The 21,914-nt window shown below is 51.6% G+C and overlaps 1 protein-coding gene across 7 annotated transcripts in view; it reads right to left on the bottom strand.

Moving 5' to 3' along the window:
• Nucleotides 1-21,914, bottom strand: part of CARD11 (caspase recruitment domain family member 11) — a 110,281-nt gene that overhangs the window by 37,911 nt on the left and 50,456 nt on the right. For all 7 annotated transcript variants that reach the window (XM_060078570.1, XM_060078569.1, XM_060078575.1 and 4 more), the window contains one exon: nt 724-845. In XM_060078570.1, the coding sequence (XP_059934553.1) occupies nt 724-730 (7 nt within the window). In that variant the 5' untranslated portion in view covers nt 731-845. The remainder of the gene's footprint in view (nt 1-723; nt 846-21,914) is intronic.

The raw sequence follows: 21,914 nt of genomic DNA, 5'->3' as shown, positions 1-21,914 counted from the left end.
TGGATAGTATAGCTAGGCTCAAAAGAAAAAAAACCCACCTTGACCACAATTTCAAATGTATTTCTCTTCTCAAACGCTTCCCTGTAACTCAGCCTGACTTGGCCCCATCACCTGGAGGAACCTGGATGAAACATCTGCTCGGAAACACACTCTTAGACACCGAGGCCCTGAGCTTTAACAACCTATCAGGCTGGACAGTCCTCCCTCCCCTCAGCTGTAGCCAGAGTTGATGGCAACTCGGACAGTACCCTCAGCAGGGCCTGGCTTGGTCTTGAGTCAAACCCTAGACCACATCTGTCTTTCTACACACAACAGCCAGAAAAAGCAGGTTCAAGGCTCCTGGGCCACATTCTACAGGAAGGGCTATTTTGCTCAAGTTTTTACAGGCCAAGGAGACTACCTGCTGGTGGTCAAACTCCGTGGCAGCTGCTGGTCTCACATTCCTCCGCCATTCGCTGGAAACATGGACCGTGTGGCCCCAGCTGCTGCTGTGACACACTTCAGCATCTCTGTCTTGACCTCCGAGCTGAGGGTGGCCCCCCACCAGCGACCACGGTGGCGCCTCGCCTGACGGTCTCTGATTCTCCACCAGGTGCCCGCTTGCTCAGAACCTGCTTCCTGCTCCTCCCTCGGCCTGGAACCCACCCCTCCCCACTCCCCTGGCAAGTCTCAGGTAACCTCGCTTTCTCTTTATTTTACATAAAGGAGACATACGTGAAGTACCTGGCATAGAGTCGGCACCCAATAGACAGGAGGTGACTTGTATTCCTTTTACTCCTTCTGGCTGGGGCTGGTCCTTCCCTGAGCCAGTTTCCTTCTGGATGTGGAGGTCTGATGGGCAGGATCTGTAAGAGGAAAGATAATATGACTTGAAACAAGGCCACAGGTTGCAGACAGAGAACCATTCAAGCAGCAAAGGGGCCCGCTGCTTTGGAAGCAAAGGCCACACAATCCCAGGGCATCTCTTCAGGTGATGGGGATGCAGTGGACCACGGCCTGGAGCTGCTGGGGGAGAAGAGCTTTTGTTCCCACCGATGGACAGCCGGGAAGGCCACTGGCCTCGAAGTCCCAAGACTCTGGGAATGGAGAGAAGGCCACATGGTAACTGTGGGGCTGCTCGTGGCCGCGTGGAAGCTCGTTAGAAGTCTTTGATAGAAGCATTTGCAGAGTGGAGAGGTTCTAATCAGCTAGTAATTCATCAGGTCAGAAGCAGCAAACCAGGCTTCCCTGGTGGCGCAGTGGTCGAGAGTCCGCCTGCCAACTCAGGGGACACAGGTTCGTGCCCCGGTCTGGGAAGATCCCACATGCCGCAGAGCGGCTGGGCCCGTGAGCCATGGCCGCTGAGCCTGCGCGTCCGGAGCCTGTGCTCCGCAACGGGAGAGGCCACAACAGTGAGAGGCCCGCGTACCGCAAAAAAAAAAAAAAAAAAAAAAAGCAGCCAACCACGCTCCTGAGTCCAGAAGCATCCCCGTCACTGGGAATGACGTCTCAGCTCTGATCCCTGCGGTTTTGGGCAGGAACACGCTGTCACCTCCCCAGGGCGGCGTTCCTTATGGTGACTGGCAAGGCTGTCATGCCCAGCCAGTCCCCCCAGGAGCCCAGCTGGGGCTGTGGGTTTTGAGGGAAAGGGCCGGCTCTCCTTCTGGAGAAAGGGCGGTGGAGGAGGGGGCAGGGGGAGGGGGAAGCGCAGACCCTGAGAAGGTGAGGAGGGGGCGACACCGGTCTTCTTGGTTTTTTTAATCTTTTTTTTAGTGGTTTGAGAGATGGCAATTTTATTTATTGATTGATTATTTTTGGCTGCGTTCGGTCTTTGTTGCTGTGCAGGGCTTTCTCTAGTTGCGGCGAGCAGGGGCTACTCTTCGTTGCGATGCGCGGGCTTCTCATTGCAGTGGCTTCTCTTGTTGTGGAGCACGGGCTCTAGGTGTGTGGGCTTCAGTGGTCATGGCTCAGGGGCTCAGTAGTTGCGGCTCACGGGCTCTAGAGTGCAGGCTCGGTAGTTGTGGCGCACGTGCTTAGTTGCTCCGCGGCATGTGGGATCTTCCCGGACCAGGGCTTGAACCTGTGTGCCCTGCATTGACAGGCGGATTCTTAACCACTGCGCAACCAGGGAAGTCCCCGACAGCTGTCTTGACAGCTGCCAGGGTCCCTTGGCAGGGGCCCCAGACGGCTGCTCCAAACCCACAGCTCCACTCAGGGGTGACGGGGACTCTGGGATGCCATCGTTTAATCAGAAACTTGTTGGGTTTTGGCTTTGAGGATTAATCATAGATGACACCAGATCTCCCAGGGCTGACAGCAGCTCTTCTTGTTGGGTGTCAGCTTGGATCGGAGTCAGCTCTCTCAGACCCTCAGCCCCGGGGAGGTGGCGGCGACATGCTTCTCTGGAGGACACTGTCTCCTTGGTCTCCTTGGCTGTGGGGCCCCGGGCGAGGGCTGGGGGAGCAGGAAATCTACGGGCAGGCCAGGTGCCCTAGCCAAGATCGGCAGGGCCGTCCTCAGCCCAACAAACCAAGGCCCAGTGAGGCCCAGGGAAATGATACTTCTCTGTATTTGCATTAAACAAAGAAGTATGCATTTGCATTTTTCCTCTTTTATAATCAGAAGAAAAAGCTTTAAGAAAATTCATAGTAGGAGAGGTTTTAATTGCAGGAAAGGGAAAGCAGGTTTGTACTATCCGATGCTGTGCAATGTAGTTTGGGAAAACTGAGGTACAAGACACCCAGTAATGAGGCTGAACTTTCTATTTCTGCCCTTTGAGTTTTGAGTTCACCCTCGAAAACTTGGTCCTAAGGTCAGGGAAAATGTATCAGCTACGTCTCCTGAGCGATTGACTCAGAGGTATGACATTCAACTGGTGGAAACATCATCCCTGTGTTTATAGACGACTTAGTCTGCCAGGCACGTGGCTAAACCTAACTGCTCAAGAACTCTTTGAGACAGGTGGTTTTATCACCACCACCACCATCATCATCACCGTCATCACCACAGTATAGCCAAGAAAATCAAACCTGGGAGAGGTTCAAAGTCATATGATTAGCGTGGAAGGCTGGATTTGGACTTAATCACTACCATACAGACCCTAGAATTGCCTTTTTTTTAAAAGTTTACCTTTTAAATGACTCTAACCAGAAAGTGTATGTACAAAATCTCCCTGAAATATCACTTTAACACACAAACTTAAGACAGAACTAAAACCAAAGTTCTAAGATGACAGATATTGGCTCAGGGTTCAAAAGAATAACTCCTGCTTCTCAAAAGAGGAGTCAATTGCTTGGTGAGTTATGAGCTCCTCGTCATTGGTGTTATTCAAGCACAGTCAGCCAGTGATTATTCACGCTCCAGGGAGGCCCATTATGCAAGCAGAACTTGCATGCAGTTTTTGTTCCCTCCCACGTAAGAATAAACAGAGAGGCAAGGGGCACTTAATGTTTAAGCAAAGTCTCCACATGAAAGGAAGAGATCGAAATAGACAAACTGATACAGGGAAAGGGCAGACAATGCGTTAAGAGAAAACGGAAAAAACACAATCCAATAATTAAAATCCATTAAGAGATTAGATAACATATTGCAGTCATAAAACAATAGTAGGGTGCTTTGACAAGGGAGCAAAGGACAAGAAAGAGTTCTTCATGATTAAAATAAAGTAGCCGAAGTTTATAATCGATAGAAAGTTTGGAAGATAAAGTTGAGGAAATCGCCCCAAAAGTTAAGAGAAGGAAAATAAGAAAGGAGGGAAATGAAGTCAATTTAGAAGGTCTAATATCCAATAAATAGAAATCATGCAGAAATTATGCTTCCTTTCCTGTATATCATGTGGTGATACAATATCAATTATAGGATGAAATTATCAGAGAAAATAGTATTAGAGGATTCTCCAAATGTAAAAACATGAGTCTTCAGTTTTATTTATTTTTTTATTATTATTTTAAAAATATTTATTTAGTTGCACCAGGTCTTAGTTGCAGCAGGCAGGCTCCTTAGTTGAGGCTCCAGGGCTCCTTAGTTGTGGCATGTGCACTCTTAGTTGTGGCGTGCATGTGGGATCTAGTTCCCTGACCAGGGATCGAAACCGGGCCCCCTGCATTGGGAGCACGGAGTCTTATCCACTGCGCCACCAGGAAAAGTCCCGAGTCTTCAGTGTTAAAGGGTCCTTTGAGTGCTCAGTACACTCAGTGGAAAAGAACCTTCTCAGAAAATCATTCTGAAATTTCAGGCCACCAGGGAGTAAGAGAAGACCCTAAAATCCTCCTGGGAGAAAGCATCAGGTCATGTGCAAAGGACTAGAAGTAAGTTTGGCATCAGGTCTTTCAACAGTAATGCTGGAAGCTGGGTGATGCCTTCACATTTCCAATGGAAGATACTTCTAAACCTAGGATCCTATACCTACCCAAACTATTACGTGTGAAAAGAGAATGATGCTATTTTCAGAAAGGTGAGGACTCTCTAAACATTTAGATCCCACGCACCCTTTCTTAGGAAGCTACTGCAGGCTATGCTCCAGTAAAATGAGGGAATAAAACAATAAAGAAGGTATGAAGGCCAGGAAACAGCAGCAAGGAAAGTTGCAGGATGAGAGGGATGCAGTAAAAAGTAGCTGGCCAAGATTCTGGCAGGATCATGGAGGGCCCACTAGATGCAGACTGCCAGGGGGAAAATAATGAGCCATTATCTGAAATATTTCATAATTTAGGAAATATTATTATTAGGCAAATGACAGGTCTGAGAGTCAGAAAGAAAAAATTGAGGATAGGTACATTAAAAAAGCCTCAGCAAGTGAAAAAAAAAGAGAGGCGATATTAACTTTGGAAAAAACAAAAAGATAGGAAAGGAAACATAATCTCAGCATACAACTCGCTTCAACACGAACAATATTTACCTGGTCACGATAATGTAACAGGTAAAACTGATCTAAATGTACCGAGATGACGGCGGGGTGGGCGGGCGAAGTGCATGGAGTGGGGAACTAGGAAAAGGGAGCTAAATTATCATCCACCTAAAGGCGTGTCAATAAATAATGTCTTAAAAGCGACATATCGATAAATAGCAACGTAAGCATATTATTTAGAAATAAGGAGGTAAATAACAGAAGAAAACGACATGGAGAAAAAGTTAGAAGTAGCTGCCTCTGGGGATCAGGGCTGGGGACGGATGTTTTTCATGACAAGTCTACTTTACTTTTTATCTCTGCATGACGTATGTATTATCATGGTAAAAAAAAATTACCTATGTCAATAGCTGGAACCATTTAAGGCATTTCAGTATAAAGAATCAATCAGCTGCCTCCATTCTCTGAACACGTACTATATTCTACTTGTCGGACGGCTCACCCCTTCGTGAACCAGAAGTGCTGACTGTGTGCTGGGCACGTCACAGATGCTGCCTTGCTTAACACTCACAGGAGCCTGCTAAGGTCGGTTTTAGGATTCCCATTTTATGACGAGGAGGTCAGATCAGAGAGTTAAGTAACGGGGTGAGATCCCACAGCCACTAAGTGGCTGGGCAGAGATTCCACCTCAACCCTCACCGACTCAGCATCACCTGGTCTAAAGCTCGCCATCATCACAGCTAACACTGACGAAGCACAGCATCTAATCTAACTAATCAGATTCCTTGCTTCCTGGGCTCCGTATCTTTCTCTTTTTTTGCTTTATTCCCTCATTTTGCAGGAGCATATCCTCTAATAGCTGTCTAGGAAAAGGGACATGGTAGTTGCTATATAAGCAGGCACTGGGCTAAATGCTCCATGTGGATTATCTCGTTTACTACAACAACCCTATGAGGTAGATACCACTACTATCCCCAACTTATGGAAGAGGAAATGGATTCAGAGGGGTTCAGCTACCTGTCACGTGTCTGCTTCATCTTTGCATCCCCCCCTCACTCCCACCTCCCCGGTAAAATTCAGCACAGGGCCTGACTCTTAGGAGGTGCTCAATATATATATTTGTTGGGTGAATAAATAAAAGTCAGAACCTGAATAAAATAAACAAGGAGGCTGCAATGACTTCAGATCCAGGGAGTGCCAAGCCCTTTGGAAATGAGCTGTCTCTGTGGGACAGACATCTCTCCTCTCCGCGGGCTGCCCCAGCGCAAAAGCTCTGGAATGAGAAGGGGGTCAACCATCAGTTAAATGCGTCTCTGGTTAATTGATCTGCCAGGATGATTTGAGTGAGAGGCTTGAGATGGAGAGTTTAATTATTCCAATGAAACCTCTGCTTAATTGAAAGGACTTCTGACATAAAAACGGGTGAAAGATTATTGAGAAGGATGATCTACTGCCTGTGAGAACAGGCTGGAGACACCGGTACACACCAGCAATGTCTACTGTGTTTACAGCTCTGAAATGAAAGCTTAGTGGGAAAGAACCAGATGCAGCCCTTCCTGTGTGTCTCCTGCCCTACAATCCGTTTCATTCCTACAAAAAGGGCACTTAGAGAAACAGCTAGAAAATTCCTCCTGCAAAATTCTTCTCTGGCACCCCAGTTAACTTCTTTTTTTTTTTTTTTTTTGTGGTATGCGGGCCTCTCACTGATGTGGCCTTTCCCATTGCGGAGCACAGGCTCCGGACGCGCAGGCTCAGTGGCCATGGCTCACGGGCCCAGCCGCTCCGCGGCATGTGGGATCTTCCCGGACCGGGGCATGAACCAGTTAACTTTTTAATCTCTGTCTATCTCAGCTCATTCAACTGAAATATTGAGATGATAATATTTCCCATGAATTAACATGTGTATAGCAATCAGTAGAGCTTCGCTGATACATATTTTGAAAGCAGCAATTATCATTTTAAATTCACAGTGTAGTGGCAGACACTGCCAGCTGCCGACCCAATATCCATTCTCTCTTACTTATCAACAGAGCCCCAATTTTGTTTGGAGCATTACTGTACCCACCTTAAAAAAAAACAACAACTGTATTTCTAGCCTCCCTTGCAGCTGGAATTGTGGGTGTGTGACACAATTCTGGCCAATGAGATGTAAGTGGAAGTTTCTGGGTGAGACATCTAGGAAGGGTCTGTAGAGGAGCAGGAATCAGGTGAGAAGCACCTTTTGTTTGTCCCTGTCTTCCTACATGGGATGTGGATGCAATGCTTGGAAGAAGAGCAGCAATCTTGTGAGCATGAAGACAAAGTCCACACTCTAAGTATGGCTGCATAGGATGCTTCACGGACTTCGGGTCCAAGCTAACCTTTGAGTTCTTGGTTCATGAGAAGAACAAAATCCCTAGTATGTATAAAACTGTGATTTTGTTTCTATAACTTGCAGCCAAAAATCATCCCAGCAGATACACATTACAAACAAGATCTAAGCCTTTTGAGAAAATCGCATTGGTCCCAGCCACACGCTCTTAAGCCCTACAATCTGAGCAACTTCCTTATCTATTTGTTCCTGTTCCTTTTTTTCTAGATACAAAACCAGAGTAAGCAATCAATAAGGACTAAGCACTGCCCATGTACAAAGGCCTGCAGGGGACAGAAACAAACAGCATGACTCTGAGGGAGATGGGGCACTGCCCAGGAGGTGATCACTGACAGCACACCGTTGTCCAACGCATACGCCGGGTGCTTTCTCCTGCCCGCTGGGTCCTGCCTCAAATCCGGAGCCATGCCGCTCACTTTTCAGCCAGTCTCTGGTCACGCCTCCAGCCTCCATCACATCCACTGGAATCCATCTCTTCTCTTTACTCCTCTTTATTCAACAGGCAACCCTCCCCCCAACTCGAGTTACAGCCAAACTTCTCAGCCATCAGCCGAGGCATGTCCTGCCCCTCAGCCTAGGGCACTGCCCACCACCCGCAGAGCATCTCCTTGGGCACCAGGCCACCAGGTAATATTTCCACCTGACACTCCTCAAGGTGCTCCACCCATCCACTTCCAGGTGACCCGGGCAGAGGGCCAATGGCTTCTGTAGCATGAAAATGTCTCAACTTGACAGCTTTCAGGAAAAGAGGAAGCATCTATGGGTAGTCAGGATTTGGGGGTGCTTGGGGGACATGGCAAACACCGGCCCTCCCCCTCCCCAGGCCCTGCCACATATCCAGACATCTCCTGTAGTGGCTTCTGACGTGCGCCCATCAGGGCAGAGAAGTTTGGAAGGGCGTACACCTCTTGCATGACCAAAGGATATCGCTCCCCTCTCCCCACCTCCAGCTCTCATTTTCTACCACTACTGCAGAGAAGCTTTTGTGAAAAGCAGAATTAGGAATGACAAACTTAAATTGTTCTGAAATGTGTATCAATTTATCACATTGGCTCTTTGCAAGCGTTCGCTCCGTCTAGATTCCAGAGCTGCGCACACAGCAAACTGACAGCTCCGATGGTCACCGTGAGCCGTGGTTGGACACCCCTTGGCCAAACCCAAAGCCCAGCGTGAGGTCACCCTCTCTCACTCCCGGAAGGGCAGCTTTGCTCCGGGCCAGCCCTGATGGTAATGAAACACTGTTTTCTCCTGCGGTGCCTTCCAGGCCTGGTCAGCAAGCCTGCCTTGGCCACGGGGGCTGTCAAGTCACCGAGACCACCAGTTGGTTCCAATTCTGGAGCCCTCTGTGCTTTCAAAGAGAGACCGTTGGCTTCATCTAAGCTAAATTCTAGCACAGAAGAGGTGGGTGGAAACCATGAGTTCCATTCCAGGTTGGGGTCTGGGTGAGGCAGTTTGGAAGGGACAAAACTGGACATGGGGCAGGCACAGCCCTAAACGTGAGCACTGACAAGCCAAGTCCTGCTCCTGGGAGGCTGGGGGCTGGCACGTGAGTGTGGGCTGAGCCCAGTGGCCCCAAGAATCTTCTAAGTGAAAAGGTTGGGTCCTTGCATTTCACAGGAAAGGTCACCAGCATCATCAAACAAGAAGCCCACTCTTAGAGCAGCCAAAAATGAGAGCTGGAAGTTTCTGTGGGAGCCACGTGCAGACTTAAACCTCCCCCTTTATCTCCTGCTTGTCTCGTGTGGCTGCAGAGGAATCCCATGGGAGCCTGGGACAAGGTTAAAAAAGGAAACCAGGTGGGGGTCCAAGGCCCTTGGACGTCTACGGGGGCATGTCTTCAGAGTCTGGTAGCGAGGACACGTCAGAGTAGACTTGAAGCAGGAGAGTGGAAGCCTCACTCATTCAGCCATCCATCCACCCATCCACACATCCATCCATCCATCCACACATCCATACATCCACCCATCCATCCACCCATCCATCCATCCATCCATCCACCCATCCACCCAACCACGCATCCATCCATCCATCCATCCATCCATCCACCCACCCACCCATCCATCCACCCACCCATCCATCCATCCACCCATCCACCCATCCACCCATCCATGCATCCACACACTCATCCATCCATCCATCCATCCACCCACCCACCCATCCATCCACCCACCCACCCATCCATCCATCCATCCACCCACCCATCCATCCATCCACCCATCCACCCATCCACACATCCACACACTCATCCATCCATCCACCCATCCACACATCCATCCATCCATCCACCCGCCCACCCATCCATCCATCCGCCCGCCCACCCATCCACCCACCCATCCATCTGCCCACCCATCCATCCACCCACCCATCCACCCACCCATCCATCCATCCACCCATCCACCCACCCACCCATCCATCCATCCACCCACCCATCCATCCATCCACCCACCCATCCATCCATCCATCCACCCATCCACACACCCATCCACCCATCCACCCACCCATCCATCCATCCATCCACACACCCACCCACCCATCCATCCATCCATCCACCCACCCATCCATCCATCCACCCACCCATCCACACACCCATCCACCCATCCACACACCCATCCACCCATCCATCCACTGGGTTCAACAAGCATTACTAGCAGAGAACGACAGAAGTGTAAGAGAAAGAAAGAGACTATGAGAAGGTTCAGGAGAAAAAACAATAAGGACAAGTGAGGATCAGACACAAGTGACCCATTTAGGGATGTTCAGAGAAGAGCCAAGGAGGCAGAGGAAGAAACTTGAAGGAACAAAGGTGAGAAAGCCTCGCAGATTCATCGGAAGAAGAGGTGAGAGAAAGATGGGAGCAGTGACGGGTGAAGAAGGGAAAACAGGATGAGGAGCCTGGACCACAGCCGGGCGCGGCCCTTATTTGAAAGGTGAGCATTAGCTCTGAGAATGCAAATCAGAGGCACAGTGCAGCGCGTCGGGGGAGGGCTGGGGAATGCAGGTCGGTCGAGTGGCCCCCTGCAGCTCAGACGGAGTTATCTCCAGGGCCCAGAGCTGAATCCTTTGAGGCCTCGGGGCGAGGAGGCTGCACACAGAACAAGCACAGCTCTCTCCCTCTGCGTTTATAAGACACACTGAAAATCTACTTAGGATCGATATGGCGATCAATTTAAAATGCATTTCTAGTCGTGGGGCCGTCTATTTTTTGAAATGTTACGGGGACAGGTAAACGCAGTAATACTCCTAAACGCATTTCCATGTGTTTGAACACAATGCTGCCAACGACTTCAATCAACTAGGCTAGTATCTAGAAAAAGGCACATTCCAGGTTTTTTTATATGGGCACAGGGTGGTCGTGTTGGAGGGTGGGGTGTTTCTGATTCTCCCATCACCATCCGGGGAGAATACCAACTGCTGAAATCACGGAGGTCACCCCGGCCACAGCAGGGAAGCCAAGGAGGAGGCCTGAGGCTCTGGCTTTCCCTGGCTGCACGGGGCTGCCCGAGACTCTTTCTAGAAAAGCCTTTGGGGCCAGTCAAAACGCCGGTGCAGGAAGCAGCAGACCAGGCTTTTATGTAGATCTCAGACTTCCGTGAACACCCCGAGGTGTGCAAAGCTTGAGGTCAGAACTGTACTTTCTCAGACCTCAGTCCCCTGGGCAGATTTCCGGGCAGCAGAAGAAAGGAAAGCAGGAGGTGGTGAAGGCTGGGGGAGAGTGATTCTAGGAAGACTCCTGCCGCTGTTGGCTTAGAGAGTTGGGGGACTGAGGTTCCAAGTGAAGCACATCCCGCCCCCCCCAACAAGATGTAACTCCTGCCCTCCAGAGGTTAAAATACATTGTGTTTGTGGGTGGGAAGTGACATGGATTTCCCCACTTCCCCGCGAAAAAAAAAAAGATGGGGGCCGTGGGAGAAGGACTGCAGGAATTCTACTCTAATCAAACAAAAAGAATCAAACCATATAAATCTTTGCCTCAAGAGAGAAAACCAGCAGCTTCTGCTTTCCCTGTGTTCTAGAGGAAAGGACATGGTCCTGGATTCTGCCATTTTTCAGCTGTGTGGCCTCGAGCATGTGGCTTAACCTCTCTGAGCCCCCATTTATTGTTCTGTAAAGTTGGACATGGAGCACCTACATCTTAGGGTTGCTGCAGTGCACACAGGGAGGCACTTAATCAATTATCACTTAGCCCACCCTTTCGGGAGCCCGTGGCAAAGTCAAGATGGAGAGAAGTCTCTGCCTTGGCGTTCTGTATAATTACCTCCACACCAAACAGATTTTAGAGAAAAACTTTATAAAGGTCTGTCCTCAACCCTTCTGTCTGGGCTTCTGATTTGCGACTCTCCCACCTGGTGGTGTGAGCATCTGTCTACCATGCTGCTTACGATCCTCTGGGCAGGACCACCTCCTGCTTCCTTGTACACCCCATGGTCTAGCAAGTATCTTTCACAAATAGGTGTTTAATATTTATAAAGTGATTGATTTCCAATGGATAACTGCTGGCTCTCTTGTTATAGTTTCCTCTCTTCGGTGGATGAGACCTTTCTCTCGGCGGCTGTGGGGAGGGTTTTCACATGACAGCTGGCTGACAGGATCGTATGCCCTTCAGTCATATCCAACTGGTTTTGCTTTGCCTGCAATTCAGATCTAAGTGCCAATCTATCTTGTAGTCTCAGTCAGTGGTGGACTGGAAGTCTAGAATACCCATCCCTCAGACAGAGAAAGACAAATACCATATGATATCGCTTACATGGGGAATCTAAAAAAAAGGGTACAAATGAACTTATCTACAAAACAGAAATAGAGTTACAGATGTAGAAAACAAACTCATGGTTACCAGGGGGGCAGGGGAGGGATAAACTGGGAGACTGGGATTGACACATACACACTACTATATATAAAACAGATAACTAATAAGGACCTACTGTAGAGCACAGGGAACTCTACTCAGTACCCCGTAATGGCCTGTACAGGAAAAGAACTTAAAAAAGAGTGGATACACGTATATGTATGACTGATTCACTCTGCTGTACGCCTGAAACTAACACAACACTGTAAAGCAACTACACTCCAGTAAAATAATAAGTAAATAAAATAGAATACCCATTCCTCCAGCTTCTGACCTACAGGGACAGAGCCATCTTGTCACGAACCATCTCCACCGGGTGAAACGCAGAAACGCCCGCGCGGGCCCTCCATTCTGCTGGGGAGAACCCTCCACCTGCCTTCACTCTCCCCAACACAGGCGTCAGCGTTATGGCAACCACTGGTTTTCTGCAACGTGCTCCTTCCGTGGGGCACTCCTGGAGTCTGAAGCACCTGCTGCATTTTCAAGGAGACCCAGTTCTAGCCACTGGGGCGCTGGGGTTCCGTTTGTGGAATCCTAATTCTTTGAAAATGGATAACCCGACACCAGCCGGCATTTTGGGGAGTAGGCCTCAGGCGTCACCCCTCACCATGGGAGGTGACAGCAAGTTTACAGAAACTGTGTCCCCAGCGGACCTTCAGAAGAAACACTGCTGGACCTCAGGCACAAGGCCTGCTCTGCCATGGGTGCCTGACACCCAGTGGGCACTGGCTCCAGATCTGAGGAGGGCACAGAGTGACTCAGGAACAAAACCCCCGGCGGACGGAGCAGGCAGATCTAAGATGAGACTGCTGTAGGGCGAAGAGGTAGCGGGCCTGCCCCCCACGAGATCGCGGGGTGCGCTGGCACCTCATCTAGGAGACTCCACACGGCGCGGGCCTGCTTCCCAGCGGGAAAGGGACAATCAGGACGCCGGTGATGGAAAACTGAAGGACACAGCAGCGAGTTTTAGTTTTTAACTGGGCAGGAAAACAAGAGAGGCGCCTCACTACCCAGCACATCCGCTGGTTCGGAAAAGGACTCACAGGCAAGCTGCGAATAGCGACAACGACCGTCTCCCAACCCTTCTGGGACCGATGGCCCAGCCTGGGGCGGCTCCAGACGCCCTTTTTTTTCTATTTCCCCTTCGTCTCTGCGTCTTGCGGCAGCATCCTCATTTACTGGAGGCATTTTTAGAAGAATACAGTGTTCTCTTTGCCACTGCTATTACAACAATAAGCGTTTCCCTGCGAGGGAAGTGAAATCCAAACTAGATTTTCTATCCTGAGATGCTCTGCCAAAGAGATGGCAACGGAGTAGGCTAGTTCAAACGCATTCGTGGAGCATCCGCTACATTGGGAGCGAAAGAGGCTTGTGCCGTGCGGCAAGGCTTAGGAGAGGGGGAGGGGGAGGGAGGGGGAGGGGAGGGAAGGGAGGGAGGGGAGGGAGGGGAGGGGGAGGGGAGACTCAGACAGTCACCCTGCTCAAAATTCACTCTGAAATACACGGCTCTCTCACGGAACGGGGCCCCCTCCCTTGCTTCCACCGTGCGGCCCCACATTTCAATGCGCTACCCCTTCGGATAATCAAGGGCTGGCTGTAATTAACCGTTACAATGTCCTCAGGAAAGAGCCGAACCGCAGCTCGGGAAGGCTGGCCGGAGCTGCACCTTCCTGCCCCGCGCCCCTCGAAGGGGTGGCTCGGAGCTGTCACGGCCCCAGGACGGAACCGCCCTGGGGATGGCCGGGGGCCACGGGCCAAGTTCCCGCTTCTCCCACCTCTCCCACCTCCCTCTGCCCAGCCCAGCTTCCAGACCTGCCAGCCACGAACCCTCAGCACCAGAGGCCCTAAACACAAAGACATCTTCTACACACCGTGGAAGACTATTCGGCCGTAAAAAAGGAACGAAGTACTGAGCCACGCTGCAACACGGACGCAAACATCGAAAGCGTTATGCTGAGCGAGACAAGCCCGACTCCAAAGGCCATGTGCTGCAGGATTCCGCTGATATGAAATGTGCCGATCAGGGAAATGCACGCAGACACAAATCCACCGACTGGCGGTGGCCAGGGGCTGCGGTGGAGGAACGGAGGGGGTGACTGCTGACGGGTACGGGGTTTTATCTGGGGGTGACGAGGATGGTTTGGAGCTAGACAGAAGTGGCGGCTGCACGACACTGTGAATGTGCTAAATACCAAGGAACTGTTCACTTAAAAACGGTGTATTTTGTTATGCAAATGTCACCTCAAATCAAATCACATCGCGTCAATCAAAACAGCTACGATGGGTCACCAAGACTAACCCGAACCCTTCAAACCATCAGTTCTGATGAAGAAGTCAGGGAATCGCGGCCGGGGGAGGGGACACCCCAGGGGGGAGGGGAGTCGGGGAGTCACGTGCTCGTCGCGTCTTTCTCAGTCGGCTTTTAAACCTCCGGTTCCGGAAGACTGGGAATCCTGCGAGGGGGTCCTGAGAGCCTCGGTGTCCAGGAAACGGCGAGAGAGAAGAGGGGGCGGCAGAGGGAGGTGGGGCGAGGCTTAGAGGCTGGGGACAGAGAAAAGGGAACCGGAACTCAGACCTTTATTTAGTACCCGCAGGTGCGGGGCCGAGAAAAGGGCAGAGAAATGAAGCAAGACGCCACAGTGAAGGGAGGAGTGTTGGGGGCCAGGCGCCGGGAGGGCTGCGGAAAAGGGAAGCCAGGAAGGACTGCCGCTGTCTCTGCATCCGTGTCAGTCCCATCCTGCCTCTGGAAGCTCCCCAGCGCCGCGCACGTGAACCTGAGCAATTTCCTGTAATCCGGCTCACCTGTTTTGAAGCCACACGCGAGCTCGAAACATACAAATACCGAGACTCACATTTTCCACGAAGCTGTGCGAGATCAGGGAAGTCAGGAAGAGAAGGCAACGTCGCAAAACGTCTCCAAACACGCGGACTTTCCTTCTGAGGAGGGCTGGTGTCGCCCGCCTCTCTTTGAATGGCCTGCTGTGACAAGGTGTCTTTGATTGAACTTGTCGGGGTTGGAGGCTGGTGGGCGTTTCTTTGTCACTTTCTCTGCCACCAGGCACCGGCAAATACGAGCCCGTGTTTTTCTGATGTTGTATCCTTCCCACACAGTTGGGATGGAAATAACTTGACCCAGTCTCTGAAAGTAACAGTGATGGGAATGCGGGAATCTTTATGCTCAGACATCACCTCTAGCTTCTTGCCATGTAAGCGAAAGCTTATGAGTCAAGGTGCAAACTGGAAAGGCTTTTTTTTTTTTGGCATGTGCCAAGTGACACAATCACCAGTAATTAAGGCGCCCATCAAAACGAAACCCAGACACTGTAGACGGTTACTGACTTGAGGCCGTTAGAGATGTTACGTAGCAAGGGCGTTGGGGGACCCCGCTGCTTTTGTGATCGTTGAACGAGTCCACGCAGGAAGCCAGGCTTGTGAGCCGGCCCAGGCTTCACCCGGCAGGCGGTGACATGTCTGCACAGGATGCCTCCACGACCCAGCTGACTTCTTCAAACCAGTGACGTCAGTTTGATTCCCCACCCACCCACCCCTGAAAACTAGACTCCGATCTCTGATAAGCAAAAGACCCGCAGGGGCTGCTGCAAAAGTTTCTTCAGCCTCCCAGGACTCACTGGATTCCTGCAGCATGTTGTTAGGAAATGAGGAACCTTCTCAGATGCCTCCAAGAGGTACTGCAGGGGCGACGTCCCTGGGGGCCTGGTCCTTCTGCCTGCTTGGTAAGCCGCTCGCCCGGCACTGCGCCTTTCCTCCCCGGATTCTGGATCAAACGTCTCCTGCCTGGCCTGGCTCTGCCATCTCTCTCTCTCTCATGCCATTTTGCTTGCGGGCAGGGCCTGGGCCTGCGTTAGCTGTTGGACAACGTTTAGCAACAGGCTCGTTTCTCTGCATACGGAACCTCAATAAACCTCGGAGGAACTGACTGAAAGGTGCTCCCCGGGGAGGGCGGGAACCCCAGAGAGGGCAAGGCTGTGGGGCTGCGAGCTGCCGATAAAGGCAAGGGCCCCAGCTTCTGGGAACAGATGCACACACACTTCCCCTCCACCCAGCTGGGCTGCGGGCATCTCACTCCTTCAACAGAAACACACGCCAGGCACCCGCCCCCACTCCTTGGTCCTCTGCAGCGTCCTCCCTCAGAAGAAAGTTAAAAAAAAACCAGCACGTAAAAATGAGAGCGTTCTGGTCCAAATCAGTCATCAGGCATTTATTGAGAGGCTTCTCTGGGCTCAATTCCACGCTCTGTGCAATCAAAGCTACAGCATAAAATAGCTGCCCCAGCACCCACTGTCGAGTCTCCCCTGTTGTTTAGGAAATTAAAATGGAAAAGAACACGCGTGGAGCCATGAGAGTTCATGCTTCGGAAGAGAGCATGACCGATTGGCGAGGGGGGTGGCGGGCTCCACGGCAGCCCCCAGACCTGCCACAGAAGACGCTCCCTGACTGAGGATGTGGATTCACCAGCTGGGCACACATGTGTCAGAGTAAAGAGGACCGGCCGGTTGGAAAGTATACTCACGTGTTTGCAAACTAGCTCGGCCCCAGGTCTGGCTAGGGGGTCTCTCCGCGGTCCTCTCAAATTCCCTCTCCTCCAGCACAGTGGCTGCCAGGCCCCCAGAAAGCGCTGATGCTGCAGGAAGCAGTGGCCCCCCCCCCCGGAAGCTGGTGCAACACCCCACTCACAGGCTGCCTCTGTTTTTAGCAGGGGCAGAGGTGTGGGCTGGGGTGGGCTGCCATACTTCCCTTTTTATTTTTGTTCTGAGCAGAGGCTGTGGGTGACTTTCTGCAGAGGGGGAGGCTGGGAGAAGAGGAGGAGACTGTGTTCTCTCCGGCAGGGGGTGTGCTGCAGAGAGCGGGGAGCCGTGTCTGCCATGGGGGAAGGTGAGGATGGGAGGGCAGGAGCTCAGCCCTGCCCTTCCTGCTGCTCCCCGCGGCTGTGCCAGCCCTCACCCCGGAGACTATGGTCCTGACTTTGAACTGCACCGAGGAGGAAGGCCAGCTAATGGGAGGTGCGGGGCCTAGAACATTCCAGGGAGGATGCTCCTGTGGGCCTCACGCGGGGCTTCCCAGAGCCAAATACACCATCACCCTCTTTTCTCCTCCAACATCTTGTACTCCCCTACCCGTATCCGCCTTGGCCACTGACCCAGGTCCTCTGACAATCGTGTCTTCTCTCTGCCCAATCCAGCTGGACCTCCACTGCGGGCTGCAGCAGGGCTGGGACCATCCCCACCACCCCACCCCAGGCAGGCCCTACAGTATAGATGCCTGGAGGAGCATGGGTTGGCAAACTCTCGGCGAGAGCACAAGTTAGATTGAGGTGACGGGTGACAGTCGCCTGCCTGCCTGTCCTGTCCGAGCATCCTGCACAAGTAGGAGATCCCTAAAGGTTGGCCCTCCCCCTTTCCTAGAAGCCTGCGAGGCCCCTCTGGTCCCACTCAGCTAGACAGGAGCTTCTCACCCTGTTCTCCGCGGCCCTACACAACAGAGCCCAGACCTACCAGTTCTGCCTAATTCCTCTATTTCCCAGTCTGTAGCCTTTCTGTTCCCTTTCCTTTTCTTAAAAATTGCAGTATGACCAGTAAGCTGCATGCATTTTAAATTTAATGAGTTTTGCAAAGAAGACACCCCGTGACCAAGACCCCGATCAAGAAACAGGGCACGACCACCACCCGAGCAAGTGCCTTCACGGCCCTTTTCATCCTATTCCCCACGCCCACCCCAGAGGCAACCACGACTGTGCTTTCTCAGTTTTAACTTTTTCTGGAACTCAGGAAAATGGATCAGCACGGCCAGCTCTCTCTAGGGTCTGGCTTGTCCCTTTCTGTCCACTGATGTGTGGATCATGGTTTATCCATATGTCTGCTGACGGACATTTAGGTTGTTGGCCCAATTTGTCTATCGGGACATTCCTGTATGCATCTTCGCGGGGGCACATGTTGTCATGTCTTCTGATGGGTCGTCTGGGAGGTGCACGCTGAACTCTGTAAGAAGTCCCCACTCTGTTTCCCGAAAGAGTGGCCCTGTCACCCTGCCTTCCCACCAGCGGTCGCTGGCAGGTGGGTGTCTGGTGAGAGACCCCGTCCTGGGTCACAGGCGGCCGCCTTCTCGCTGTCCTCACGTTTCCTGAGCTCGTGGAGGGCGGGGGAGCTCTGCTGTCTCTTCTTCTCTAAGATCACCAATCCCATCACGAGGGTCCCCCCCAGACCTCATCTAACCCTCATCCCTCCCGAAGGCCCCGCCCCCAATCCCGTTGTGGGTTTGGGCTTCAACATGTGAACTCGGGGGCCCAGCATTCAGCCCACAGCCCGTGAGAAGCGGCGGGCAGTGCTGCCGGTTTGGCTCCGCACGGGACGAGGGGGGACCCGCTGGACCTCCCGTGGGCTCAGGGCCCCCTCGTTACCTGCTGTGCTGTGAGCATCAGTGGGACTTCGTCAACCGAGTGACGACTCCCTGAGCCAATCAATGGGAGCTAAGCACAGCGTGAGGATTCAGTGTTACACGGTCAGAGCCCATACTAATGGAGTTTCAGAGCTGGCAGGGTTCTCGGGGGCCGTTTCAGGCACCAGCACGGCCTCGCACACTCCAGGGGCCGGAAGGAGCCAAGGTGAGCTGAAGGACTGGCTGAGTTACAGCCCTGCGAGAACAGCTCCGTGCCTGCTGGGCCGTCCGTCCGTGTCCCCTCCTGCCGCCCACCCCAGTGGGACAGGGCCCTCTGCCCTCCGTGTTGCAGAAGACGGTCCACAGGTGGAGGCGTTGAACGCCGGGCCTGGGACCCCCAAAGGGGTGAGGGGAGGAGCGGGGACTGACGGTGGTCTTCCCAGCTCGGCACACTGACCTTCCATCACCCCCCCGCCCCCACCTTCGCCCCTCAGAGAAAGCTGATCCTTCCAAGCTCGGGCAGGGCAGGCAGCAAGGATGGCATCGCCCAAGGCAAGCGGAAGGCAGCTGCCCGGCCCTGGGGGAGATTTCAGGGGAAGGACGTGCAGCCATGTTCCCGGGGGGGACCAGATGCCCTCGAAGTCCCTTCCAACTCTGGGATTCTGAAACACGCCCCGTCGGAGAGACCAAACGTAGATGGCACAATTCTTCCACGACTGGGTGAGGAGATTCCCACTGGGCTCGTCAAGGGCCCACAAAAGGGATGCAGCCAACCTCCAAGGGCCCAAGGAGCTGAATTCTTCCAGGAAGAGGGGTGACTCGAGGCCACGGTGGACAGGGTGCCCGGACACCCCTCGGAGAAGCAGCAGTAACCAAGTCACACGTGAAAGGAAGTGGCATTGAGAGTTTCCTGCACACACACCTGGGGAGGTTCGAGCCTGAGCTTGTGGGTGATGATTTTTCTCGTATGGCGAGAACAGAAAAGAACAGAAACAGGTGGCTCTGCGACAGAAACCCGCCCCACGGGAGCTCGGTGACCCCGGAGACGAAACACAGCCGACGTGGACTGGCGGCTTCGGGGTAGGAACCTCGTCCCAGAGCCCTGTCTTTCCCACCGGCAGTCCCGCCGAGGCGAGCCCTGCCCAAGGACTTGGGTTCAGCCTCCTCCCCGCGCTGTTTGCTTATTTATCTCCACCTTGAAACCACGGTCCTGAACACCACAGGCCCTTCACTGCTGACTCAGTTGCTGGAGCCAAAACTCATAAAATCCTATTTCGGAAAGGTCCAATGATTTTATTTTCTGATCATAAATATGAACTTTAATTAGTAGCTTGCTAATTAGCAGTTGCCATGGAAACAGAGAGGGGAAGAGAGCATATCCCGTGTAAAACAGAGACGGCCTCCCGTTAACTCTCGCCTCTCCCTCTGCCCCTCACCCCCTGCAAGGCCTGGAGAGCAGAGAGGCCAGAAAGGACGGGGGCCAGGAGCTCACTCAAGCAGAGAACTGCATGTGTCCGTGGGCTCAGATGTGCCCTCCTTGGGTTGGTGAGAAGTTCCTGGGCACGCTGGCCTGGTCAGAGGCCTGGCTCTGTCTGCCCGGCAGAACGAAGGGGCTGGGAAGAAAGTGGAGTCTTTGCCAAGAAGCTGAAGGAAAAGCCACTAGAGCTTCAAGAGAGCTCAGTGACTCTCCTTGACGCTGAACACTGGTGGGTGAGTGACTTCATGGTGCCCACACTTCACAAAACATGCCAGACCAGACACCCACCCCGTTCCTCCAACTACCTCTCCTCGGTTCCTCTGTAAATAGGAACCCATAAATAACGTATAAACAGTTTATCTATAAAACGGGAATAATAATGCCCACAGCTGGCAGAATTTTAGTGATGATTAAACACGTTTCTAAAGCACCTGCCTGGAATATAGTAGATGCTCAATTAATGGGAGCTTTCATCATTATCATCCGTGTATGAGTTCATTAGTTAAACCCAAAGTCGAGAACTTACTAACATCTGACGTCCTATTAAGAAGAAATGGGGGCCTCCCTGGTGGCGCAGTGGTTAAGAGTCCGCCTGCCGATGCAGGGGATACGGGTTCGTGCCCCGGTCTGGGAGGATCCCATATGCCGCGGAGCGGCTGGGCCCGTGAGCCATGGCCGCTGGGCCTGCGCATCCGGAGCCTGTGCCCCGCAACGGGAGAGGCCACAACAGTGAGAGGCCCACATACCGCAAAAAGAAAAAAAAAAAAAAAAAAAAAAGAAGAAATGGACTATTGCAAGCGTTATCCAAGAAGCTGAGGTTAAAACGTGATTGTTAATTTCCTAAACATGATGGGGAAAAAAACCCAGTCCGTATGGTTGGTGGTGAAATGATCCTAACACCAACAAAAGTGTGTTCTGCATTACAGTGTCTAAAATCCAAGAATGTGTGGATGGTGTGACATGTGTCCTTTACAGGACACGGGAGCAGGTGCATGGACTCCCAAACACGAGTACCTCTTAGATGTGAGAAAGGGCCACACCCTCTCCTGATGGAGTCTGCAGCATCAAACTTTAGACCTCCTCTGTACTCAAGGCACATGAGATTACACTCTAGAAAAAGGTTTATAGGGCTTCCCTGCTGGCGCAGTGGTTGAGAGTCTGCCTGCCGATGCAGGGGACACGGGTTCGTGCCCCGGTCCGGGAGGATCCCACATGCCACGGAGCAGCTGGGCCCGTGAGCCATGGCTGCTGAGCCTGCATGTCCAGAGCCTGTGCTCCACAACGGGAGAGGCCACAGCAGTGAGAGGCCCGTGTACCACAGATTAAAAAAAAAAAAAAAAAAAAGTAAGTTCCAAAAGAATCAAGCCTATCCACACATAACTATTTGCCAGATCAAAATTTATCACAACTTATGGGCAACAAAATCCAGAAACTTGGCATCCACAATGACCAGAATTCAATTAAAAAGTTTTGCTATACATGTGCATAAGCTAACAAATTACAAGGAGAAAAACCAGTCAATAGAAATGGACCCAGAAATTACAGAAATGTTGAACTTTGCATACGAAAACCTTAAAACAGCTATTACAAGTATGTCAAAGATTTAAAGGAAATATGAACGGAATAAGGAAAAAGATGTGAAACAAGAAATAACCAAACGGAAATTCTAAATCTATAAGTTAGAATATATGAATTACAAATTCAATAGATGGGCTTAACAACCATTTGGACATTGCAGAAGAAAAAAATCAGTGAAATTGAAAAAAGGGCAATAGAAACTACACACCTAAGGCATGGAGGGGGAAAAAAGACTAAAAAGAATGAACAGAAAATCCGTGAATTGAGGAATACTATCAAGTGGTCTAACATTCATGTAGTTATTAGAGTCCTAGAAGGAGAGGAAAAAGAGAAATTGTGGAAGAAAAATCACTTTAATTTTCCCCCCAAATTTAATGAAAAATATCAACCCACAGATCCGAGAAATTCAATGAACTCTAAGCAAAAT

The sequence above is a fragment of the Mesoplodon densirostris genome, chromosome 16, assembly GCF_025265405.1.
Source record: "Mesoplodon densirostris isolate mMesDen1 chromosome 16, mMesDen1 primary haplotype, whole genome shotgun sequence".
In the NCBI taxonomy this organism is placed as follows: Eukaryota; Metazoa; Chordata; class Mammalia; order Artiodactyla; family Ziphiidae; genus Mesoplodon; species Mesoplodon densirostris.
Note: the sequence above shows the minus strand (reverse complement) of the source record. Positions and strands in the feature narration are given on the sequence as shown.